At 31.8% G+C, this 19,518-nt stretch overlaps 1 protein-coding gene and 1 long non-coding RNA gene across 2 annotated transcripts in view; one reads left to right on the top strand and one right to left on the bottom strand.

Annotated features, from left to right (window-relative positions):
* LOC124353611 (baculoviral IAP repeat-containing protein 6-like) overlaps window positions 1-19,518 on the top strand; it is a 183,889-nt gene that overhangs the window by 43,457 nt on the left and 120,914 nt on the right. The window contains 3 exon segments of the mRNA XM_046803533.1: window positions 1,197-1,391; window positions 2,341-2,529; window positions 6,203-6,234. Coding sequence (XP_046659489.1) covers window positions 1,197-1,391; window positions 2,341-2,529; window positions 6,203-6,234 — 416 coding nt within the window.
* Window positions 5,703-17,914, bottom strand: LOC124373766. Its single transcript, XR_006923472.1, has 3 exons — window positions 17,797-17,914; window positions 7,446-7,595; window positions 5,703-6,214 (listed from the first exon to the last, which is right to left on the bottom strand). It is a non-coding gene; the product is annotated as an uncharacterized LOC124373766 (long non-coding RNA).

The raw sequence follows: 19,518 nt of genomic DNA, 5'->3' as shown, positions 1-19,518 counted from the left end.
TTACAAAGATGATGCTATGGGGAAAACTCAGGTCTACGAGTGGTTTGCTCGATTTAAAAATGGCGACATGTCGATTGAAGACAAACCTCGTTCTGGACGTCCATCAACTTCTCGAACGGACGAAAATGTTGAGAAAATTCGTGAACTTGTGCTCACCGACCGTCGACAGACAATTGAGGAACTATCAGAGAGTAGTGGGTTAACTTGGAGCTCGGTTCAGCGAATTTTAACAGGAGATTTAGGACTGAAAAGGGTTGCTGCCAAATTTGTTCCTCGACTTCTGACTGACCATCAAAAGGCACATCGAGTTGAAACTTGCCGCCTTCTGAACGAACATCTCGAAAATGATCCCGATTTTCTGGAAAAGGTAATTACTGGTGATGAGTCATGGTGCTATGGTTATGACCCAGAAACGAAGCAACAGTCAAGCCAATGGAAGTCGCCATCTTCACCTTGTCCAAAAAAATGTCGGCAAGTCAAATCAAACATCAAAACCATGTTGATTTGCTTTTTTGATGCTAAAGGCATTGTTCATTCTGAGTTTGTTCCTCCAGGTCAGACTGTCAACCAAACATTTTATTTGGAGATTTTAAGAAGATTGCGCAACAGTGTTCACCAGAAAAGACCCGATTTGTGGCAGACTGGAGACTGGTTCTTCCACCACGACAACGCACCGGCACACACAGCCATCTGAGTTAGGCAGTTTTTAGCCAAAAACGGCATGGTTCCGCTGCCCCACGCACCTTACTCGCCTGACCTCGCTCCATGCGACTTTTTTTTATTTCCACACATGAAAAGAGGCTTGAAAGGTCAACGATTTGACAGCGTTGAAGAGGTTAAGAAAAAAACGAAGCTCGAGCTTGCAGCCATTTCTAAAGATGACTACAAAAAATGTTTTGATCAATGGAAATACCGTTGGGACAAGTGTATTAGTTGTAATGGAGATTATTTTGAAGGAGATAAGGTCGTATTGTAAAAAATTTGATAATATATAATTTTTATAAAATAATTCCGGTTTTTTTTTGGTACCCCCTCGTATTCTGTGCTCTAAGTATTAATCCTTGTAAATTTTGACTAGTGGCAGCATACTTTACAGTCAAATATTGAATTTGCGTGGTTATAAAATGAATAGATTAGGGTAACTGTGATTTAAAACTACTGAATTCCCAAGTGACTATTGCCTGATGTTGACTCAGAACCAGCTGGGAGTGCTGAATGCTCTGTTTGAAGACATTCAATGTCGTTACTCCTTGGCCTGCTCCAAGCTTCAGGACCTGTTATCCCCTCTGCTGACTGCTGAGATAGCTAACGTCTCACACATGCACCACTGTCTGCGGCGCACTTCAGAGATGCTCAAACCCACAACACTAAAGATTACCACAGCCTATCAGGTAACAATCTTATTCACTAAATAACTGGATTTGTATAAAATAAATTAATTTTCAAATCTAATCTATGTTTTATGTGTGTTGAACAACAACTAAGGATTTTTTTGAGTTAATTAGGCCCATGAATATTGAGTTATTGATTATGTATTCTTATAAGTCAAGCGGACTATTAGTTTTTATAAGTTAAAAAAACTTTTAACTTTACAATGTAGATAAGTCATATTATTGACATTACCACATTTGTAAAATGCTATCCAAATAAATCAATAAATGTTATTTTACATCATTAAACTTTTTAAAGGTCAAAATAAAACTTAAAGTTTTGTAATAATACTAGTTGTAAAGTGATTTTCTTTCCAGTTATATATTTTGGTATAGAAAATGTATCCATATATTCTTTATAGACTGAATAAAACTATCATAGTCACACAGTAATCACTTTGAAGGTCAATAACTTTTTAAGACCTTTAATTATCTCTTAATAAAGTTGTGATAAATGTAAATAAAAAAAATGTTATTCTTGGTTTTTAGTACATCCATTTTATTCTTTAAAAGAATTTTTGACTGTGGAACTGTTAGTTTGTATAGATATAACCTATTTAGTTTAACAATTAGGTTTTAAATGTTAATCTCATATGTTTTTTATTCATACAGACTATATTTTTAAATTTACCAATGTTATATAATTCTGTTATTTAATTTTTGATTCTGCGCTTTACTTGTTATTTATTTATTTTAATATACCTGTTTGAATATTTTGTTATATTTCTGTTATTTATTTATTTATCTTTTAAAGTAATATTTAAATTGTGGTGTGACTGTTTGGCAACTTTGTGTTTTGGGTCAAAGATTTCTTATCTGTACTTCTGCTAGTTTTTATATTTTATACATGACTTGTGTCGATGTTTGTGTAAGCTTTATAGCAATAAACCTATTGTTATTGTTATTGCAGGAATGTGTGACATATCAACATCAACTGAACAGTGTGCGAAGTGTAATGAGGCGACTGGGTGCTCACAAAGAAACCACTGACCCAAAGAACAATCTCTCATTAGCATGCACTGACAAGCTCAGGGTTCTGGGTGAGAACCTCCTAGACCTGCTACTTTACTTGGCCTATGATGTTGGCTTTGTACCAAAGGTAATATAATCCTAACTTTTATATATTTATTGTTTGTTTACTGGTATTTTTTAAGACATGAAAAGTTGAGTTTTTTAGTTATTAGTTCCAGGATTAAAATGTTAAAAATACTCAAATCTAATAATTTATAGTTTTATAATTTAAAATTTAGATTAGTGATAATATAAACTAAATTGCATAATAATAGTTGTAAAAAAGTTTGCACACATTTCTGAGTGTAAAAACAAGATTTAATTGTATTAATTTATGTCTAATTAAAAATCAAAAATCCCAACCTAATATTTTATTCCATTAAATTTGAATTATTTTCTAAAGATATTCTAAAATAAAATAACATGTTGATGTTATTGTATTATTAGTTGTAATTGATATCTTATTTTACCTTTTGAACTACAAACATTGATTTCAGTAACATTTGATTCTGTTACATTTTATTTCTTTCATTTAGGGTAAGTTACAAAGTAAATTATTCATAAGTATCACAAAGATACATGGGGGGGGGGTGGGGGGGGGGGGGGGTGGGGGGGGGGGGGGGTGGGGGGGGGGGGGGGTGGGGGGGGGGGGGGGTGGGGGGGGGGGGGGGTGGGGGGGGAACAGAAAAATAAATGCCCCAAAATTTGTTCTTCCCAATTTCATTTTTTTGGAATTTATTTTTTGATTTTGTTTTTGTTCCAAAGGTTTTGGAAAGATGGGAGGGTTTTTGGGGGCCAAAGTGGAGGGAAAAGGTGGGGGAGAGAAAAAAATTTTGGGTTTGAATGAATAGGGGTTTTTGGTTTGTTGAAAAAAATTTTCTTTTTTTTTTAAAATTGGTTTAAAACATAAAAAAAACCCAATTGTAAAGGTTTGGTAAATTCAAGCGATTTACAGAATTTGTTTTCCAATAAGAAGAGCCCTTCCTTCAATAAAAAGTCTACCTTTGTTTTGCAGGATTGATTCCTCATACTATCCAAAGCCAGCTCCCTTTTTTGTCAGGATTTACCAATTTAAATGGATTGACTGCTGAGTTCAGTATATCTTAAATGCACCATTCATCCAACTTAGCCATTGACTGTTGTTAGAGAAAGAGGATAAGACAGAGTTCAACACTGTTCTGTCCACATAAACCAGCTAAGTCAATACATTTTAAGGAGCTTTCTGAGATATAATTTCTTGAGGACAAAATAACATCTGATTCCTCCATTGTTAAATAGAAAATACTGTCACTTCCTAACAGGTTCCATACAGGATTTGTTTTGTTGTTCTGGAGGACATATATTTCTATACAACTTTTCATTCATTATAATTATAAAGCTAAACACTTACATATCCAATGGATGGATGTTATATAACTGTAATGTGAGTTAATTCTGGTCAATGACCTTCTATTTTGACAGTGTTAAGCGTTACATGTGAATACCTCATAACTATAATAAACAATGTTAAAAAAGTAACTTTTACTATAACATTGAAAATAGGTACTACAAATTTGTAATGTATAAAAGTTAAAACAATCATTAATACAGTGGAACCTGGATATATCGAACCTCAATATATCAAATTCCTTGATAAATCAAAGTTTTTTTCATTCCCCTTAAATATACTGTTTACTTCAATGTTAATTTTACCTATATATATCAGAGGTTTTAATGTAAACAACCTCAATACATTGAATTTTTTTTCCTTAATTTTGGTCTACTGTTGACCTCTATATATCAAAGTTTTCAGTATATCGGTGCAACAAACCAAAGTAATAGCATCGTATTTTTCATGTAGATACTTAAAAAACCCACCATCTCCTTAGTTTTCTGTTGTTGGCAGTGGTGAATCACGACATCACCTTCTTTTTCATATGGACGTTACCGTGATTCAACCGAATTTCAGTTGATTTTGTTAACTTAAATTAGATTTTAACATTTAGCTTTAGATTTTCATACTGTGCATTTTGTGTAAAAGTGTGATAACAAATATCTTGTACTTTAAAAAACATTTTGAATTATTATTTCATGCTCCCATTTATTCTGCAATACTGTATGTTTCGTTAAAATTAATGCATTTTAATTTATCTGCAAAACTTGTTATAATTTCATACTACACATTTCCTGATAAAGTATTCATAATCAAGCCTACATTATTACTGTAGTTGTTGTGGACCTCTTTATAATGAAGCCTGCCCCAGACTTGATATATCGAACCTCATTACATCAAAATTCTCGATATATCGAATTCTTATAACGAGTATAGATTAAAATTACTGCCTTTTAAATGTATGAGACCTTAATTCTAGTAAGCCTAAAAGTTAATTACATGAACATGATGGAGTCAAACAGTTCCTAACATTGTTATCTATGGGGTTAAATGGAGGTATAATTATCTTATAATAATCTTTTCCTGCAGTTGGCAGCACTAATGGTAAACACACCTAGTAGTACGGGAGCTAGCAACGTTTCTAAAACAAGAATTTCAGGTCAGCTGAAATTTTTGATATGCTGTTTTTCTTGCTCTTTCAGTTGGAGTCCGGGCTATCTGCTGGCTGGCGGTAGTGGTTGCGTTTATTAATGCGCATCTTACCTGCACAGGTAAAAAATCCTGGAGCGCTTCGGCAAATGGACAACATGGCGTCAGTCTTAAAGTCAATGTTTGTTTTTGTGTTCGTGTTATTTGTGATGTTTAATTTTTTAATTTCGCTACAATTGCCAGTGGTAAAATGAAATGTGTTTTCTGTAAAGGACATAAAGATAAAATCATTCTTTTCGTGGTTGATAAACTGAAGAAGTGCCAGGAAGTTTTGAATATACATTTAAAATATAAATTAAAAGGTACCGTGACATTGAACTGCCTACTGAAATAAATGAGACAGGTGGTTGGAGAGAGACAGTTTGAAGTGCTTTTTTTAATTACAGAAACACATTTCATTTTACCACTGGCGATTGTAGCGAAATTAATAAATAAACATCACAAATAACACAAACACAAAACAAACATGTGACTTTAGGACTGACGCCATGTTGTCCATTTACCGAAGCGCTCCAGGATTTTTACCTGTGCAAGTAAGATGCGCATTAATAAACGCAACCACTACCGCCAGCCAGATAGCCCGGACTCCAACCGAAAGAGCAAGAAAGACAGCATATCAAAAATTTCAGCTGACCTGAAATTCTTTCTCGAAAACGTTGCTAGCTCCTATACTATAGTTATCTAAAGTTCTGCCAAGAAAATTGCAAGTTGTTTTTCAAATATGTTTTTGTTAACTCAGAGGATTTCATTAACTTTCTTTAAGGCAGTTTGACTGATATGGCAGGAAAGAAGCACCATATCTCAGAACCTGCCACATTTTCTATAAGAAATTCATCAACAATATTGTACTTCATAAACCATGTTATTATGTCCCTGGAAAATACGATTCACATTTGTTCACTGCTTTATGTTTAACCCCCTTGTCTGAAATGATCTGCAGTTATTGATATACCAGTTTAACAATGAACAGAAGCAGCAGATGGCTTGTTATTTCACCAGTGTTATTGCTAATTGCAGAAAGCTGCTTACAATATCATTAGAAAGAGCCTATACTTAAGTGTCAGGATCTTTTTGATTAAACCTTTTATACTCCTTAATTTCATCAGTAAAAATAAGCTATACAGGTTAATCATAACGATATCTTTTTCTAACATGTTATTTACCTTTTTCTTGCTTTCAGTACTGCTTGCCACTGCAACACAATTCAGACAAGTACACTATATATAATATGTTATAGTATTACAATAATATCGTGTTAAACATTATTATTATTGGTAACATTATATTTTTCAATTTTAGGATACCTAAATTATAACATATATGTACTAACAAGATATTACAAGAATATAATGAGCAAAAAAAAGAGACTATAGTATATGATGTTTATATTTTTTAGAACATTGTACCTAACAAATCATTGGCATAGCAAAAGAGGGATATGGGGGTAAGAATTCCCCAAAAAGCTCTAAAATATTTAAAATATATATTGATATATTGCTTATTATATATTATATATATATATATATATATATATATATATATATACTGCTATATTTAAAAAAAGTTATATTGTTGTTGTAATTGTACAAACAATATTACTTTTTTTAAATACAGCAGTTATATTTTTTCCTTACAGTGATAATCTAGCATAACCTGACATATTTTTTTAAAAACACTATTTTATTTCCACACTATGAAGAATTTTTGGTTAATAAAGAAAGTATGTTTTTTAAACCATTTTCTACTTTGTTAAATTTCTTGTGAGCTTGCTACTGTGTCCTCGTGATAAGCATATAATCGAAAATCTCGTTCTTTTTGTGATTAGTTATGTAAGAGCATTTTACTTTTATCCAAGCATAAACTCTTGTCTTCTGTTTCATTTGCAAGCTTCTCCTCACAAATATATTTCAATCAGAACAGTAAAATCATTAATTAATGTTTACATCAGCTTTTGTTCACACACCAGCTAGTATATTTAAACAGATTATTAATAAAACTTGTAGTGATGGAAAGTTTCACTTTGAACATGTGACTAAAATTCAGACTATTATTCTACAATGCAATTCTTATGGAGACTTATTCAAATTTAAAGGTCAGTGGGGCAGGGCCCATGTAGTTTAATCATCCTAAGTTCAAAAAAATAAATATGTCACAAGATTTGAGTTTATATGCAAAATTTCAGCTTGATCAAGTCAAGTAATGAAAAGTGGTTTAATTTAAGCAATGTATTTTTGTATTATAATAATAAAAAAGGTGTTTATTAGATAATAGCAGAAACTGAAAAGAATTATTGGCAATCATATATGTACGTTTGAGTGAATCTTTGTAGGACACATTGTTTTAAAATAAATCAGTTACTATTGAATCGTGATAGTCACACTTTTTTAAGAACTACAAACTCATTGAAACGGTTCTATACTTACTTGTAGACTGCAGCAGACAAATGAACTGAACCAATGGCCAAACAGAGAAATTGATAAAAACCATTGATGATTTATAGTCTCAATAAATTCTTGAAATGTCAGTGGCAATTACTTCAAATCTTACAACAGCTTGATCGTATCCAGTAAAAACTGTGGAAATTCCCATAATCATTGATCTATTCCAGTTCATCAAACGTAATTGAAAAATTATTTTGGTAAATATTTACTAACATTTTGAAATACTGTACGTTAGATTGTATGAAAACCTTAAAGAATGCTTTAATTTATCATTAGAACATATATTTGTAGTAAATACATTTGTTTAATTTTTTATTTCTAGATCAAATAAAAAATATTTTTGTCGGAATTCTAGTCATACTTACTAAACTGAATGTTGATATTATTTTATATGCTAATTTTAATGTAGCTTTTCTCATGTAAATATTTACCAAGTAAATGCAATCAAAAAAAAGAAATCAGTAAAATATTTTATGATTTTCATCTTAATTTAGCATCCTGAGAAATAACTAGGCCTAATATGAGGCAAAGTAGAATTGTTAAAAAGGGAACTTGCATAGACAATATTGTCAAGTATATTTGCTCACAGAGAACAGGATGGTTATTTCCTCTCGAGAATCAGACCATGAAGCAGTTAAGTTGACAGCCAGATTACTATTTAGTGGTAAAAAAAACTGATGAATTTCAAGACCACACCAGAGCTGTAAATAAATTAAATTATCCACAATTTTTCTCTGTATTAAATAGAGTGAACCAGAGTAATATTTATTCTTTGGAAAATATAGATGATAAATTTAATGATTTTATTGATGTGTTTTTTGAATATATTGAATTTTACTATGCCAGTTAGATTAGTAGCAGAAAAGAGGTTAAATGATAAATTTGACAGCCACTGAATACAGATGAATTGTGTTGCTGGATACAAAAATGTCTGGATCTGTTGGATGAATTTAATGCACCTGGCCTGGAGATAAAGTTTATAAAATGACTACGTATAAGAAAAGTAAAAATATATACAGAAACTTATAACAAATGGCAAAATAAATTACAATACCAATAAAATCATAACAATAACAAATCAGACAAGAAAATTGTTGAATATAGTAAAAAAGTGATAGTATAATAATACTAACAGATTATGAATCCTTTTCTGCTAAGATGTTAAGTTACCCTCAATCAAGACATGTTTAATTGTTAAAGAAACATCTTAAGAGAGACAAGAATTTCATGGTTTATTAGAAATCCATGAGTGAGCAGAGTAAGTCTAATCCTGAGGAAACATAAAACTATTTCTTCCCTGTGGCTGATGCGATTCAGACTCCCTATGGCACTACTGTCTCCTTAATGTCTCTTAATTTATTTTCTGTCATGCCTACCCAAGATCTTTTTCCACTTGTCTCTTAGTAACTTGTTTATGATGGATTTTATATCTGATGCTACAAGCTTTTTGTAAATTGTGTGAGTTTCACAGCATCTCTTGTAACTCGGTCAGCTAACTCATTGACACCCACATGAGTACTACTTTGATATTTCTTCTCGCAAAGTCATTTAATGCGTTTTTTTATATTACTCACTAGAACATGTTTGGGAGATATGTCTCTAATAGCCTGTAGACTGCATAGTAATGGAGCCTCCCCGTACTTTGGCACACAATTTTTAATGCTTTTTCAATGGCTGTCAATTCAGCCAGGTATGCTGAGGACGCAGGAGGGAGACAAAATCCGTAAACAGATCTTGTGGTCACAAAGGCACAACTAGTGCCAGCCTCGCTCTTTGTTCTGTTTGTACATATATTATTATAATGTTGCAAGACCTCCATTTGTTCAGTTCTTTGCTAAACATACTACTTAAAATACTTCCAGATAAGTTTTGTTTCTTAAAGTTGTGTAGGATGCTATGATAGTCGGGCTGTTAATTGTCCACGGAGGTACATCAATGCAGTTGGCTGAATGTCATGGTTTCCTAATTTAATTAGCATGGCATTTACTCTTATACCAAAAGGTTTTGAAGCATTTGTTTTTATACCATTTTCTTTCAATTTATTTTCGAAAATTAGATCATATGCGGAACTGGAAGGTCTTGAATTAGAGCAAACCGAAAGTATACCAACAGTAGTTCTCTCCTTTGAGACAGAAGCGGTTCTCTTAACTCAGCCATCAGACTAGCTACAGGGCTAGAATGGAATGCACCGGTGACAATGATGTACTGTATCTAGAATTTTAAGAGCATTAGGAAGAGCTGAAGAATTAACCTCACTCCAATAATCAATACAATGGAAGAGGCACCACCATGCCAAATCATCATCCATCTCCAGTCTTAAATACCTTGCTGATAAATGATACGCGATGCTCATTAGTAACTTACACCAAGGAGAATAGGCAGTGTGATTAGATATGTTTTGAAAACATCATTAACTAGGGGTTTTCTTGCTATTACAGAATAATCAAGGTTGTTCAAGAATTTATGGATTTAGAGAGGGAACTGTATTACGAATATCTCAAAAAACTGTCTATAGACAAAGTTTGAGATTTCGCAAAATGCGGTACAAAAGCAAAGGTAATGTTATTTTCTTACCATCCACAACCTATGTTGCAGTAGAAATCTGCTGCAAATACACGAACAACTCTTTAGCTGAAGAGCCAAATTATTGTGAAAAAAGGCAAATCATCATCAATATGTCAAGAATGCTAGTAATGGTATACCTGTTTCGACTGTGGTTCGTCCCTTCAGCTAAGTAGCTTTATGTGTAGAAGTTGCAGATTTCTGCTGCAACTCAGACATGTTAGGACAGGATGAGGATGGTAAGGAACTATATTGATGAAAATATGAGATATATTGTATACTCATTCAAGATGGCATTCTTACAATTAATTATAAGCCTCTAATTTAGTACATAGTGGTTAACAGTAAGAGTCTGGTACAACCTGAAATCTTTTTTTTAAACACTGCCTTAAATCTACACTATAATCAAGTTTGGTTAATAAATAAAAAATACAATATTGACACCCATATAAGTATAAAGTTTGGGTTGCATCTTTGTAGGACATATTGTTTTAAAATAAAACAGTTTACTGTTGAAAAATGATAGTCACACTTTTGTAAGAAACTATATACTCATTGTAATGTTTCTATACTTGTAGACTGCAGAAGTATGAACTTAAACCAACACCAAGACACAGGGATTGATAAAAAATACTGATGAGTTATGGTCTCAATAAATTCTTGAAACTTTAGTGGCAATACTTCAAATCTTACAACAGCTTGATTGTATCCATTAAAAACCCTGAAAGTTTCATAACCATCTAGACATTCCAGTTTAATCATTAAACAAAATTGAAAGATTATTTTGTTCAATAACATTTTACACTTAGGTATTTTAAATGATATATTATTTTTATTTAAAACTAGCAGTTACCCGCGGCTTTGCACGCATTTTTCTGTTGAAAACTCGGACAGTATATTCATGTATTCTTTATCTATAACATAATAAACACTCCTGAGATAATCGATAGTCACTCAAAGCTATTCCAATCTCCTGATCCATTTTAGATTTAAGTTTAAAGAACAGTGTTTTGGGGTCCTGAAGTCATAAAGCGAAACAGTTTTTTTATAAAATTCATATTCCCTCCAACATTCCATGATAATTTATTGAAGTGCTCCGATGATTTCAGTAACAATAAGAGTTAGCCTTTTTATCCCAATGACGAAAGTGTATCGTCCAACTAAAAAGTTGCTGCGGTCAATATGAGTCTGTGCTGGTTGTTTAAATTCACCCCCGGTCTAATCTATTTACAGTTCCACAATTGATTGTTGCACTAACCAAAACAATGGTCTCATATGTTGATTTCGGAATTCAACTTAGATTAAATTTTGGTGATTAAGTGATTTTTATATTTTTACTGATCAATAAATATGTATAAGGGGTATATGCTTCTAGTATAAGGGCAAGAGTGTGTTATCCCCATTTGCTTTTCAATAACTACAGTAAAAATGCCAGACACAATGTTAAAGGAGCTAACCAGATTCAAATACTTTATGTGCAAACATTCACAGCTTTATTTAATGAGGTAGTTTTTATAACAGCATATAAATAGCATTTCCATGGCATTAGATGGATTATTGATCATTGGCACAATAGCGCAGTCATTGAAGCGAAAAATACGGTCTTACCTCCGAATTTTTTTACTGTGAACCGATTTGCATGAAATTTTGGAATTAGGCTCATCTTACCCTTAAATTCAAAAGTGAAAATAATCTGAACTCCGCCTATTATTTTTAAGGGGTGTAAACAACCCCTTAATGGAAAAATTGACATTGAGCCATTTTATCGCTAGAAAACATGTCTAATAGTAGGTGGTGAAATTTTAAAGTGTTTTCTAACACAATTACTTCATATTAAAATAATTTTCAACCCCTTGAAAATCTTACAACCCTCGCAAACAACCCCTAAATTGAAAAAATCACAAAAAAAAAGATACTTTGGGATGACATAAAAAGATGTAAGTATAGAGTAAGTAATATTTTATATTCTCTATAATAATTATCAAATTTTTAACCCCCTCTCAAACCTTAAAAACTACCCCTTGATAAAAAATTGTTAAATTTTTTTTATAAAATGAAAAGGATTTAAATATTATTTCACACTATCGAAAATGATTATCACATTCTTAAGCTTTTCTACCCTTAAAACTACCCCTAAATTAAAACAGTAAATATATATGATTACATATTTAAAAATAATTTAATTTATAGTAAAAAATTGCATTATTGAGTAAAATATTTACAAAGTATATAAAATTCACTCAAATGTGTTATATACATACATATAAGAACGTTGGTATGTATTCATGCCTACGTTTCCAAAATATATGAGCCATATTATGTATATATATACACATTACAATAGTTTTGGGTCTCTATTATACTGCGTACTTTCACATTGCTCCAAATATTCACACTTCGAAATTTTCAGTTACTAAGTAGAAAAAAATATGATACGTTTTTGGACCATAACTCCTTAAATTTTCGTGCTATCACAATTTATAAAAAACCATTGTAAAGGTAATTAAGAGAGCTGCAAGATCCTTCATTGCAATATATATTAAAAAACTTTTTCTCAAACGGTGAAGGGTTAAAGGGCTTAAGAGAGGCTGTGATTGCGCTGCCAAGCGCTCTTTAAACAATCATATCTCCGTCAATTTTTGTTTGACAGAACAAACAATAAAACCAAATTGTTTTTCAGAAAAATACCAAAATTTTGTATCCCTGCACATTTATACGTATCTGTCGTCATTTTTGAGATATGAAAAAAGGTGGTTTTTTTTGAAATTTGAAATTTTTTTTAATCGTGACTTTTTTGAAAAATATGTGTCCAGAAGCAGCCAAACTTATACAATCTATCACACTCTTCATAATAAAGTTAATTCTAGGTGGAATATGATTAATTTTAATTTTGGTGGAAATGGAACTTTTGAAACCTATTGATTTAAAAGAAAAAACATTAGATGCTCCCCTTATTTGCAATACAGCTCACTTATTTTACGTGCAAAAGACTTTTAATAGTGCTCATTTTAAAGCTTATTTCAAGCATTACAAAACCCTTTTTTATTAGAATGACTAAAATGCATCTGCTCGCCGCTAGATGGCATTGACCACATCGATTAAATTTCAGACAAAATAAAAAACAGCTTTGATATTTAATATCTAGCTTAATACTTCACTTAGAATACTTTATAAAAAACCAAATTATTCATTATTTTACCTGCTACAATTTTTGTTCTTTATAAAAGTTTTCGATAAAACGTATATTTTTGGAGATATTTGCAAAAACCAATGAAAAACGTGGAGCAAATTACGAATTTTCGATTGCCAATAACTTGAAAATTATTGGATTTTTCGAAAAACTTTATAGATGATTTTTTGCTTAAAAGTAGGCCTTCTATCGATATCCGAGGTTATTTAGAAAAAAAAGAATTCACCCCCGAGAAGGGGTGGCAACCACCCCCAGGGTGGTTGCGGAGTTCAAATCATTTTCACTTTTGAAGTTAAGGGTAAAATGAACCTAATTCCAAAATTGTATGCAATTCGGTTTCACAGTAAAAAAATTCGGACCAATAATGCTTCAATGACTGTACTACAATCAAAATTTAAAATTAGATAATAACTTCGTCTCTGCAATCTGCATTACACTACTGATCAAGCAGTTTACAGTAATTTGATAGTTACTAAAATTTACGAGCTCCTCACGTGTTAGATTTAATGGGGTGATCAACCGAGGCGGAGAGAAAGAGTGGGGACAGAGCCGAGCAGAGCCGAGCAGTACCGATAAATCCCGAGAATTCCTGACAAACTCTGTACATGCGGCTAATAGCGACCTCAGTTCGGAACGGTTCTGATTTCTATTATCTTACCAATTAATGAGTCGTTTTATATCCGAATTAATGAGTCGTTTTATATCCGAACATATCTGCAAAACATAGAAATTATATCGAATTAATTATATTAATATAGAACTTTCTTTATAACTCCAAAGACACTTTACACGAACATATCTGCAAAACATAGAAATTATATCGAATTAATTATATTAATATTGAACTTTCTTTATAACTCCAAAAAGTTACCCTTATTTATAAAGTCATGGTAAATCTTAACATATAACAACCAGTTTTTCAGCAGTAAAATGTTGGCAATACAAAACACATAAATAACAAGATTTACGACTATCAAACTAAAAACAATGGCCGACCATGGTCGTTTTGATGAGTTGACAGTAGTCACGTGACAAACAGGAAAGTTTCCGATTGGCCGAGAGGGTCACGTGACCTATAGGACGGCTTCGATTGACCGCCAGACGTAAACAAACAAACCCACATGGACAAGGAAAGGAATAATTAGTGAAGTTATTGAAATGGCGTGCGATGGTTTTTGTCACACGCTAAAAAGACCCTAGCTTGCGTATTCAAAACTCAGATCACGCGATGCTTGCCCGCTGCGCAGCGCTTTGCGCTGCTTGCTCTTTTAGAAAAAAAATTAACTCGAGCTTGCAAAGTCCAAGCCCAGATCACGCCATGACTGCTTACACACACACAAAACTCAGACAGAACTAACGCAGGTTTCATTACAGGCAAAAGGTAACCGGCGCGCGTTTATGACTGATAAGATAAGACGAGTTTTATACTAGAAGTAGTACCTGGACTACTGCCCTACGAAATAATAACACCAAAAAAACAAATAAATACATTGTCAGTCAGGTTTTTCAAATTTTATTTTTTCAAAAATTTTTTTGGGGGGGGAGTAAACGGCTACGGCGATAATCGGGACTACTTTTTTCGGGTGAAATTACGTGCCGCTGGTCTTAAGATTTACCAAAGTCATTTAATAATGTAACTGAAATGATGCCTAACATCATGGAAACTGAAGGATTTAAAAATGACTGGGATTTTGAATTACCTTTATTTATGGAAGAAAATAGTATAAAAGGCGATACTAGATTAACAAATTTAGAAGTAAGTAAAAAGAATACGAGTAAAGAAACTCTAAAACAATTGTGGTTAGAAAAAATGTCACTATCACATTTAGGTTTATGTTTATGTTTATACTGATGGATCCAAAACTGACACGAGCTCCTCACACGGGCTATCTGTAGTTGGCAGGAGGGGCCCCTCCATCCCCACTCTTTCTCTCCGCCTCGGTTGATCACCCCATTAAATCTAACACGTGAGGAGCTCGTCTAAAATTTCAATGTAAACAAATGTTTCTGCCACTTTGATGAACTTCAGCTGAAAGTGTTAACAGCTGAAAGTATCAGTTCACTTTGTATTATGTGTCATAGCGTAATCTGCTGGATCCAATATAAAACACTAACATCAACAACAATTTATAAATAAAAAATTAATTAAATAAACTATTTAAATCGGACCAAATCATGAATCTAAACTATTCTCGAATCCCCTTCAACACACACACAAAATTTCATCAAAATCGGTCCCCCTGGTTAACAACATATAGGCATATTCCTATTTAGAAAATCTCTCCAGGCTATACCTTACTGGTCTCTAAAGTTGAATTACTGTAAACGATTGTTAATAATTGAAAGAGTTTGTTAAGTAATATACTCTTCTGTGTAAGCACTGTTTTATGACAGCACAATCATACTATGTGTAATTAATTTGACAACCATTGTAAATATGATTATATTTATAGTCTTGAAAGCATAGAGTTAGCTTGATAGCATCAGTACTTATTATTTCAATCCTTTATAAAATTTATCCAGATAAGAAAATTAAAAGTTTTAGTAAAAATATACTTTTAATTGTACACTTTAGGAAATATCAATTATGCAGTGTCAGTACTGTGATGATGATATCAAAGACAAAGTTACTATCTAATTTTTACTATAAATTTAAAGACTATCATAAAACCCATCCTAGTTTTCTTTTGACAAAAATAGCCTTCTCAGACCTTTGAATGTATACATATTATGGCAGGTCACATGTCCACAATATATAGTAGCTGAATAGAAAAATCTACTTTTTTGTTTTAAACTATAACACCCATATTTCAGGAAAATAATTCTTACACCAAAAAATACCCAAAGCTGGCACTTTGGAATTGTAGGAATCATTTTTGAAAGATTTTCAATAATGTAAAGGTAGGTCTAGCCGTACTTCATTTTAAAGGTCTCTAGTTCACTCACTGAGCATTTTGAAAAAAAGTTTACATTTTTTTCACTTTTTGTATACAGGTTGGTCCAAAATGATAAAGTTGAACGGTTTTAGAGATATTCTTTATTGTTAAAAATTTTAGCAAATCCAAATTTTATCCAAAGTTACTAAAGAAGTACTCTTTCTGAAAATATGTTACAGTTGTCACTTTCAGTACATTTCCAATTAAAAAAAAGATACAAGGTTTACAAGTTACGATATTTTAAACTTGTAAACATTAATTAAATTCAAATTACAAGGTATGACTTTCTTTGAATAACATAATTGTTGGACTGAAATAGTTAGAATCTAGATAAATGTAGGAATAATAATTACTTAAATTACAGCATCTAACAGAGAAAAAGTGTTAAAAAGGTTACAAAAATTAATTCAGTAAGAACCTACGGCAAACACAGGGGTTCAAAACAATGTAATGCAACAAAACATCATAAAAATTAATAATTTTGGCACCATTTATCAAGCATCCACGATAAAGCATCCAAGCAAACTTTAAATTTTTGTTTATAAGTATTGATGTGTGTAATAAAAGTCATACCTTGCTATTTTCTGGACAGCTTCAGAAGATTCTTGGGTCTAAAATACATAGTTTTGTTGATATAACTGGTTTTTCTAGATTCAATTATATACAGTATGGTCTCCATTTTAACAAACGGGGCAAGTTAAACCTAGCCAAATCAATAAAAAGAAGTGTGATTGGTGAAGGAGAGTTGAACTGTCAAATAAATGACAAAAATGATACCAATTTTTTTATCACAATGAATAATGTATGTAAAATGATACTAATGTTGTGTTAAATTACAATAATCTTCCAAAAAATATAAATATGGTAAGAAATAAGTCCCAGACAAACATATCAGCACTTTTAAACACCAATCTTTCTTGGTTTATGTATTTAAACACAGAAGGAGGGATATCTTATAAAATAAGAGACTTTGAAATCTTTCTTTAAAATCCTGACATTGGTGTCATTGTTTAAATGAACGTTGGTTACAGCCTGATCAAATTACTATTCTAAATAATATACCTAATTTGAAGATAGCAAAATATTATTGAAGAAAATATGGCCAAGGTGATGGTACTTCGTCTATGTTGAGAAATAACTTAAATTTTGTTGAAAGAAGTTATTTGAGTACTTTTTAAGGATTACATTTTTGAAGGATCAAGTATAGAACTAACTGATTCAAATTCATTCATTATACAATTCATAGAGTGAGTACCTAATAATATTAAAGAGATTTTCCATGATTTTTAAATAAACTCAAATCTTTATTTGTTTTATTAGAAAAGGAATTCAAAAGTATTAGAAGTAAGACTAATTACAGTACTATGTAAGTAAATATAGATTTACTTGACAGTAATATAGTACCTAACCTCAGGGAGACGTTTTTAAATTTCATGGGTATATTGAATGATTTCTAGAGCCCACAAGAATAACTTCTTTTTCTATAATAGGTATTGATAATGCCCTCAGCAATCAATAATTAACCGATTACAAAAAACTTGATTGTGACCAAAAGATATCAGGTTATCAGGCTCTCTTTCTTGCAATAATGGAGACTAACAAATCTTGTAAAAATGAGAAAGAGGATCAAGCCCTTTAAATTTACCTTTGAAAATTGTTTCCTTAAAAAAACAAATATTCTAAAAAGATTAACAACAAAACTGAAAACAACATGGATAACTTAAGACATTAAAATTTCTAGCACAAGAAAGAAACAACTTAACAAAATGAAAAAAAAAAACTTCTGATTAATATTCTACAATACTTTAAAAACAATAGAAAAATATTTAGATCTGTTTATAATAAAGGTAAGAAACTAGTTAAATGTAAGTTTATAAAATCCTAATAAAATAAAAGAAAGGGAACATGGTCAATTTTTAAATCTGAACTAGGTAGCCATTAGCTAACAAAAACTGTCTGAACTGTCATTTAATAATGACATAATATCTGAGGGACAGCACATTTCTTTTTATTTTAATAACAAGTTCGTCAACATTTCTAGGGAGATTAAGCTGAACCCAGAAGTAAAACAATCACTTAAGTAGGTGTATAATTCAAAACCCTGTTCAATTTAACATTAAAACTGTTTCAGTTCACATACTATGTAATACAATTAAAAAACTAAAAACCAAAAAGTCATCAGGTTGGGATTTGATGGAACAAGCTGTGGATTCACTTCACTCCTTTGTATCATAATGAATAGATCATTTAAGGCTGGTTATGTTCCTTACCAACTAAAATATGCAGAAATAACACCTATTTTCAAGAATGGAAGTAAGCAAAACCCAGAAAATTACAGGCCAGTATAAATTTTGCCTTTCTTTCCAAAGTGTTTAAAAAATAGTGTCAGATCAAACAATATCTCATCTTGACCACAATAATATATTTTCAAATGAGCAATATGGTTTTAGAACTGGATGAACACAGTTCAGGCTATTTCAGATTTGTGTGTAAAGTGGCGGAGGGCTTGGACAAGTCATGGGGCACAGCTGCTGTGTTTCTGCGACTCAACAAGGGCCTTTGACTGTGTTGGTACATGAAAATCCTCTTGGATAAAATTCTCTATATAAACTTTCTTTCTCTAGTTGGCACTGGATAAATTCTTACTTTTCGTCTCGATTCCGCCATATGGTTGTATAAAAAAATAATACGTTAATAAAGCCAGAATGGAAATTATTTAATTATGGGGTTCCACAAGGATCAATTCTGGGTCCTGTAATGTTTTTGATATATTATGTTAATGATCTCCCAGCAAATTCTAGTTTAATATTACATGCAGATGATACAACAGCAATTTTTAAATCTACTTTTAGTACTGGCCTACATATGTCGATTGAAGACTCTTTTCGAATAATCAAGATGGTGTACTGCAATTAATTTAAAATTGTTTTCTACTAAAACTCAATTAGTTGAGCACTTTGTCTCAAAGCCAGAACCGTCTTGAATTTTTGAACATCAAGTTAGAGAGTCAACGCTTTGAAATTGAAATTGAAATTTGAAATCAGCAATTTTTTAGGAATCCACAAAGACTCAGATCTAAATTACAGAATATTTTTACATTTTTGGAGGAAAGCTGCTTGTTTCCCGATGCCAACCTTAAGAAATGTCGTTGACTTAAATCGAAACATAAATCATATCACGCTATGTTTGCTTCAGTCACGCAATATGGCATTGAAGTTTGGGGAAGTTCTAATAGACTGGAAGATATCTTCAAAATCCAAAAGAAATATTTAAAGATGGCAATATCAAGTTCTATTTTATACCTTAACAATGTCACCTGTTTCTTCCAGCTGTGCTGGTTTAAAAGGACAACATCAGAAAACCGAGC

Source organism: Homalodisca vitripennis, chromosome 1, assembly GCF_021130785.1.
Source record: "Homalodisca vitripennis isolate AUS2020 chromosome 1, UT_GWSS_2.1, whole genome shotgun sequence".
NCBI classification, from domain to species: domain Eukaryota; kingdom Metazoa; phylum Arthropoda; class Insecta; order Hemiptera; family Cicadellidae; genus Homalodisca; species Homalodisca vitripennis.
Note: the sequence above shows the minus strand (reverse complement) of the source record. Positions and strands in the feature narration are given on the sequence as shown.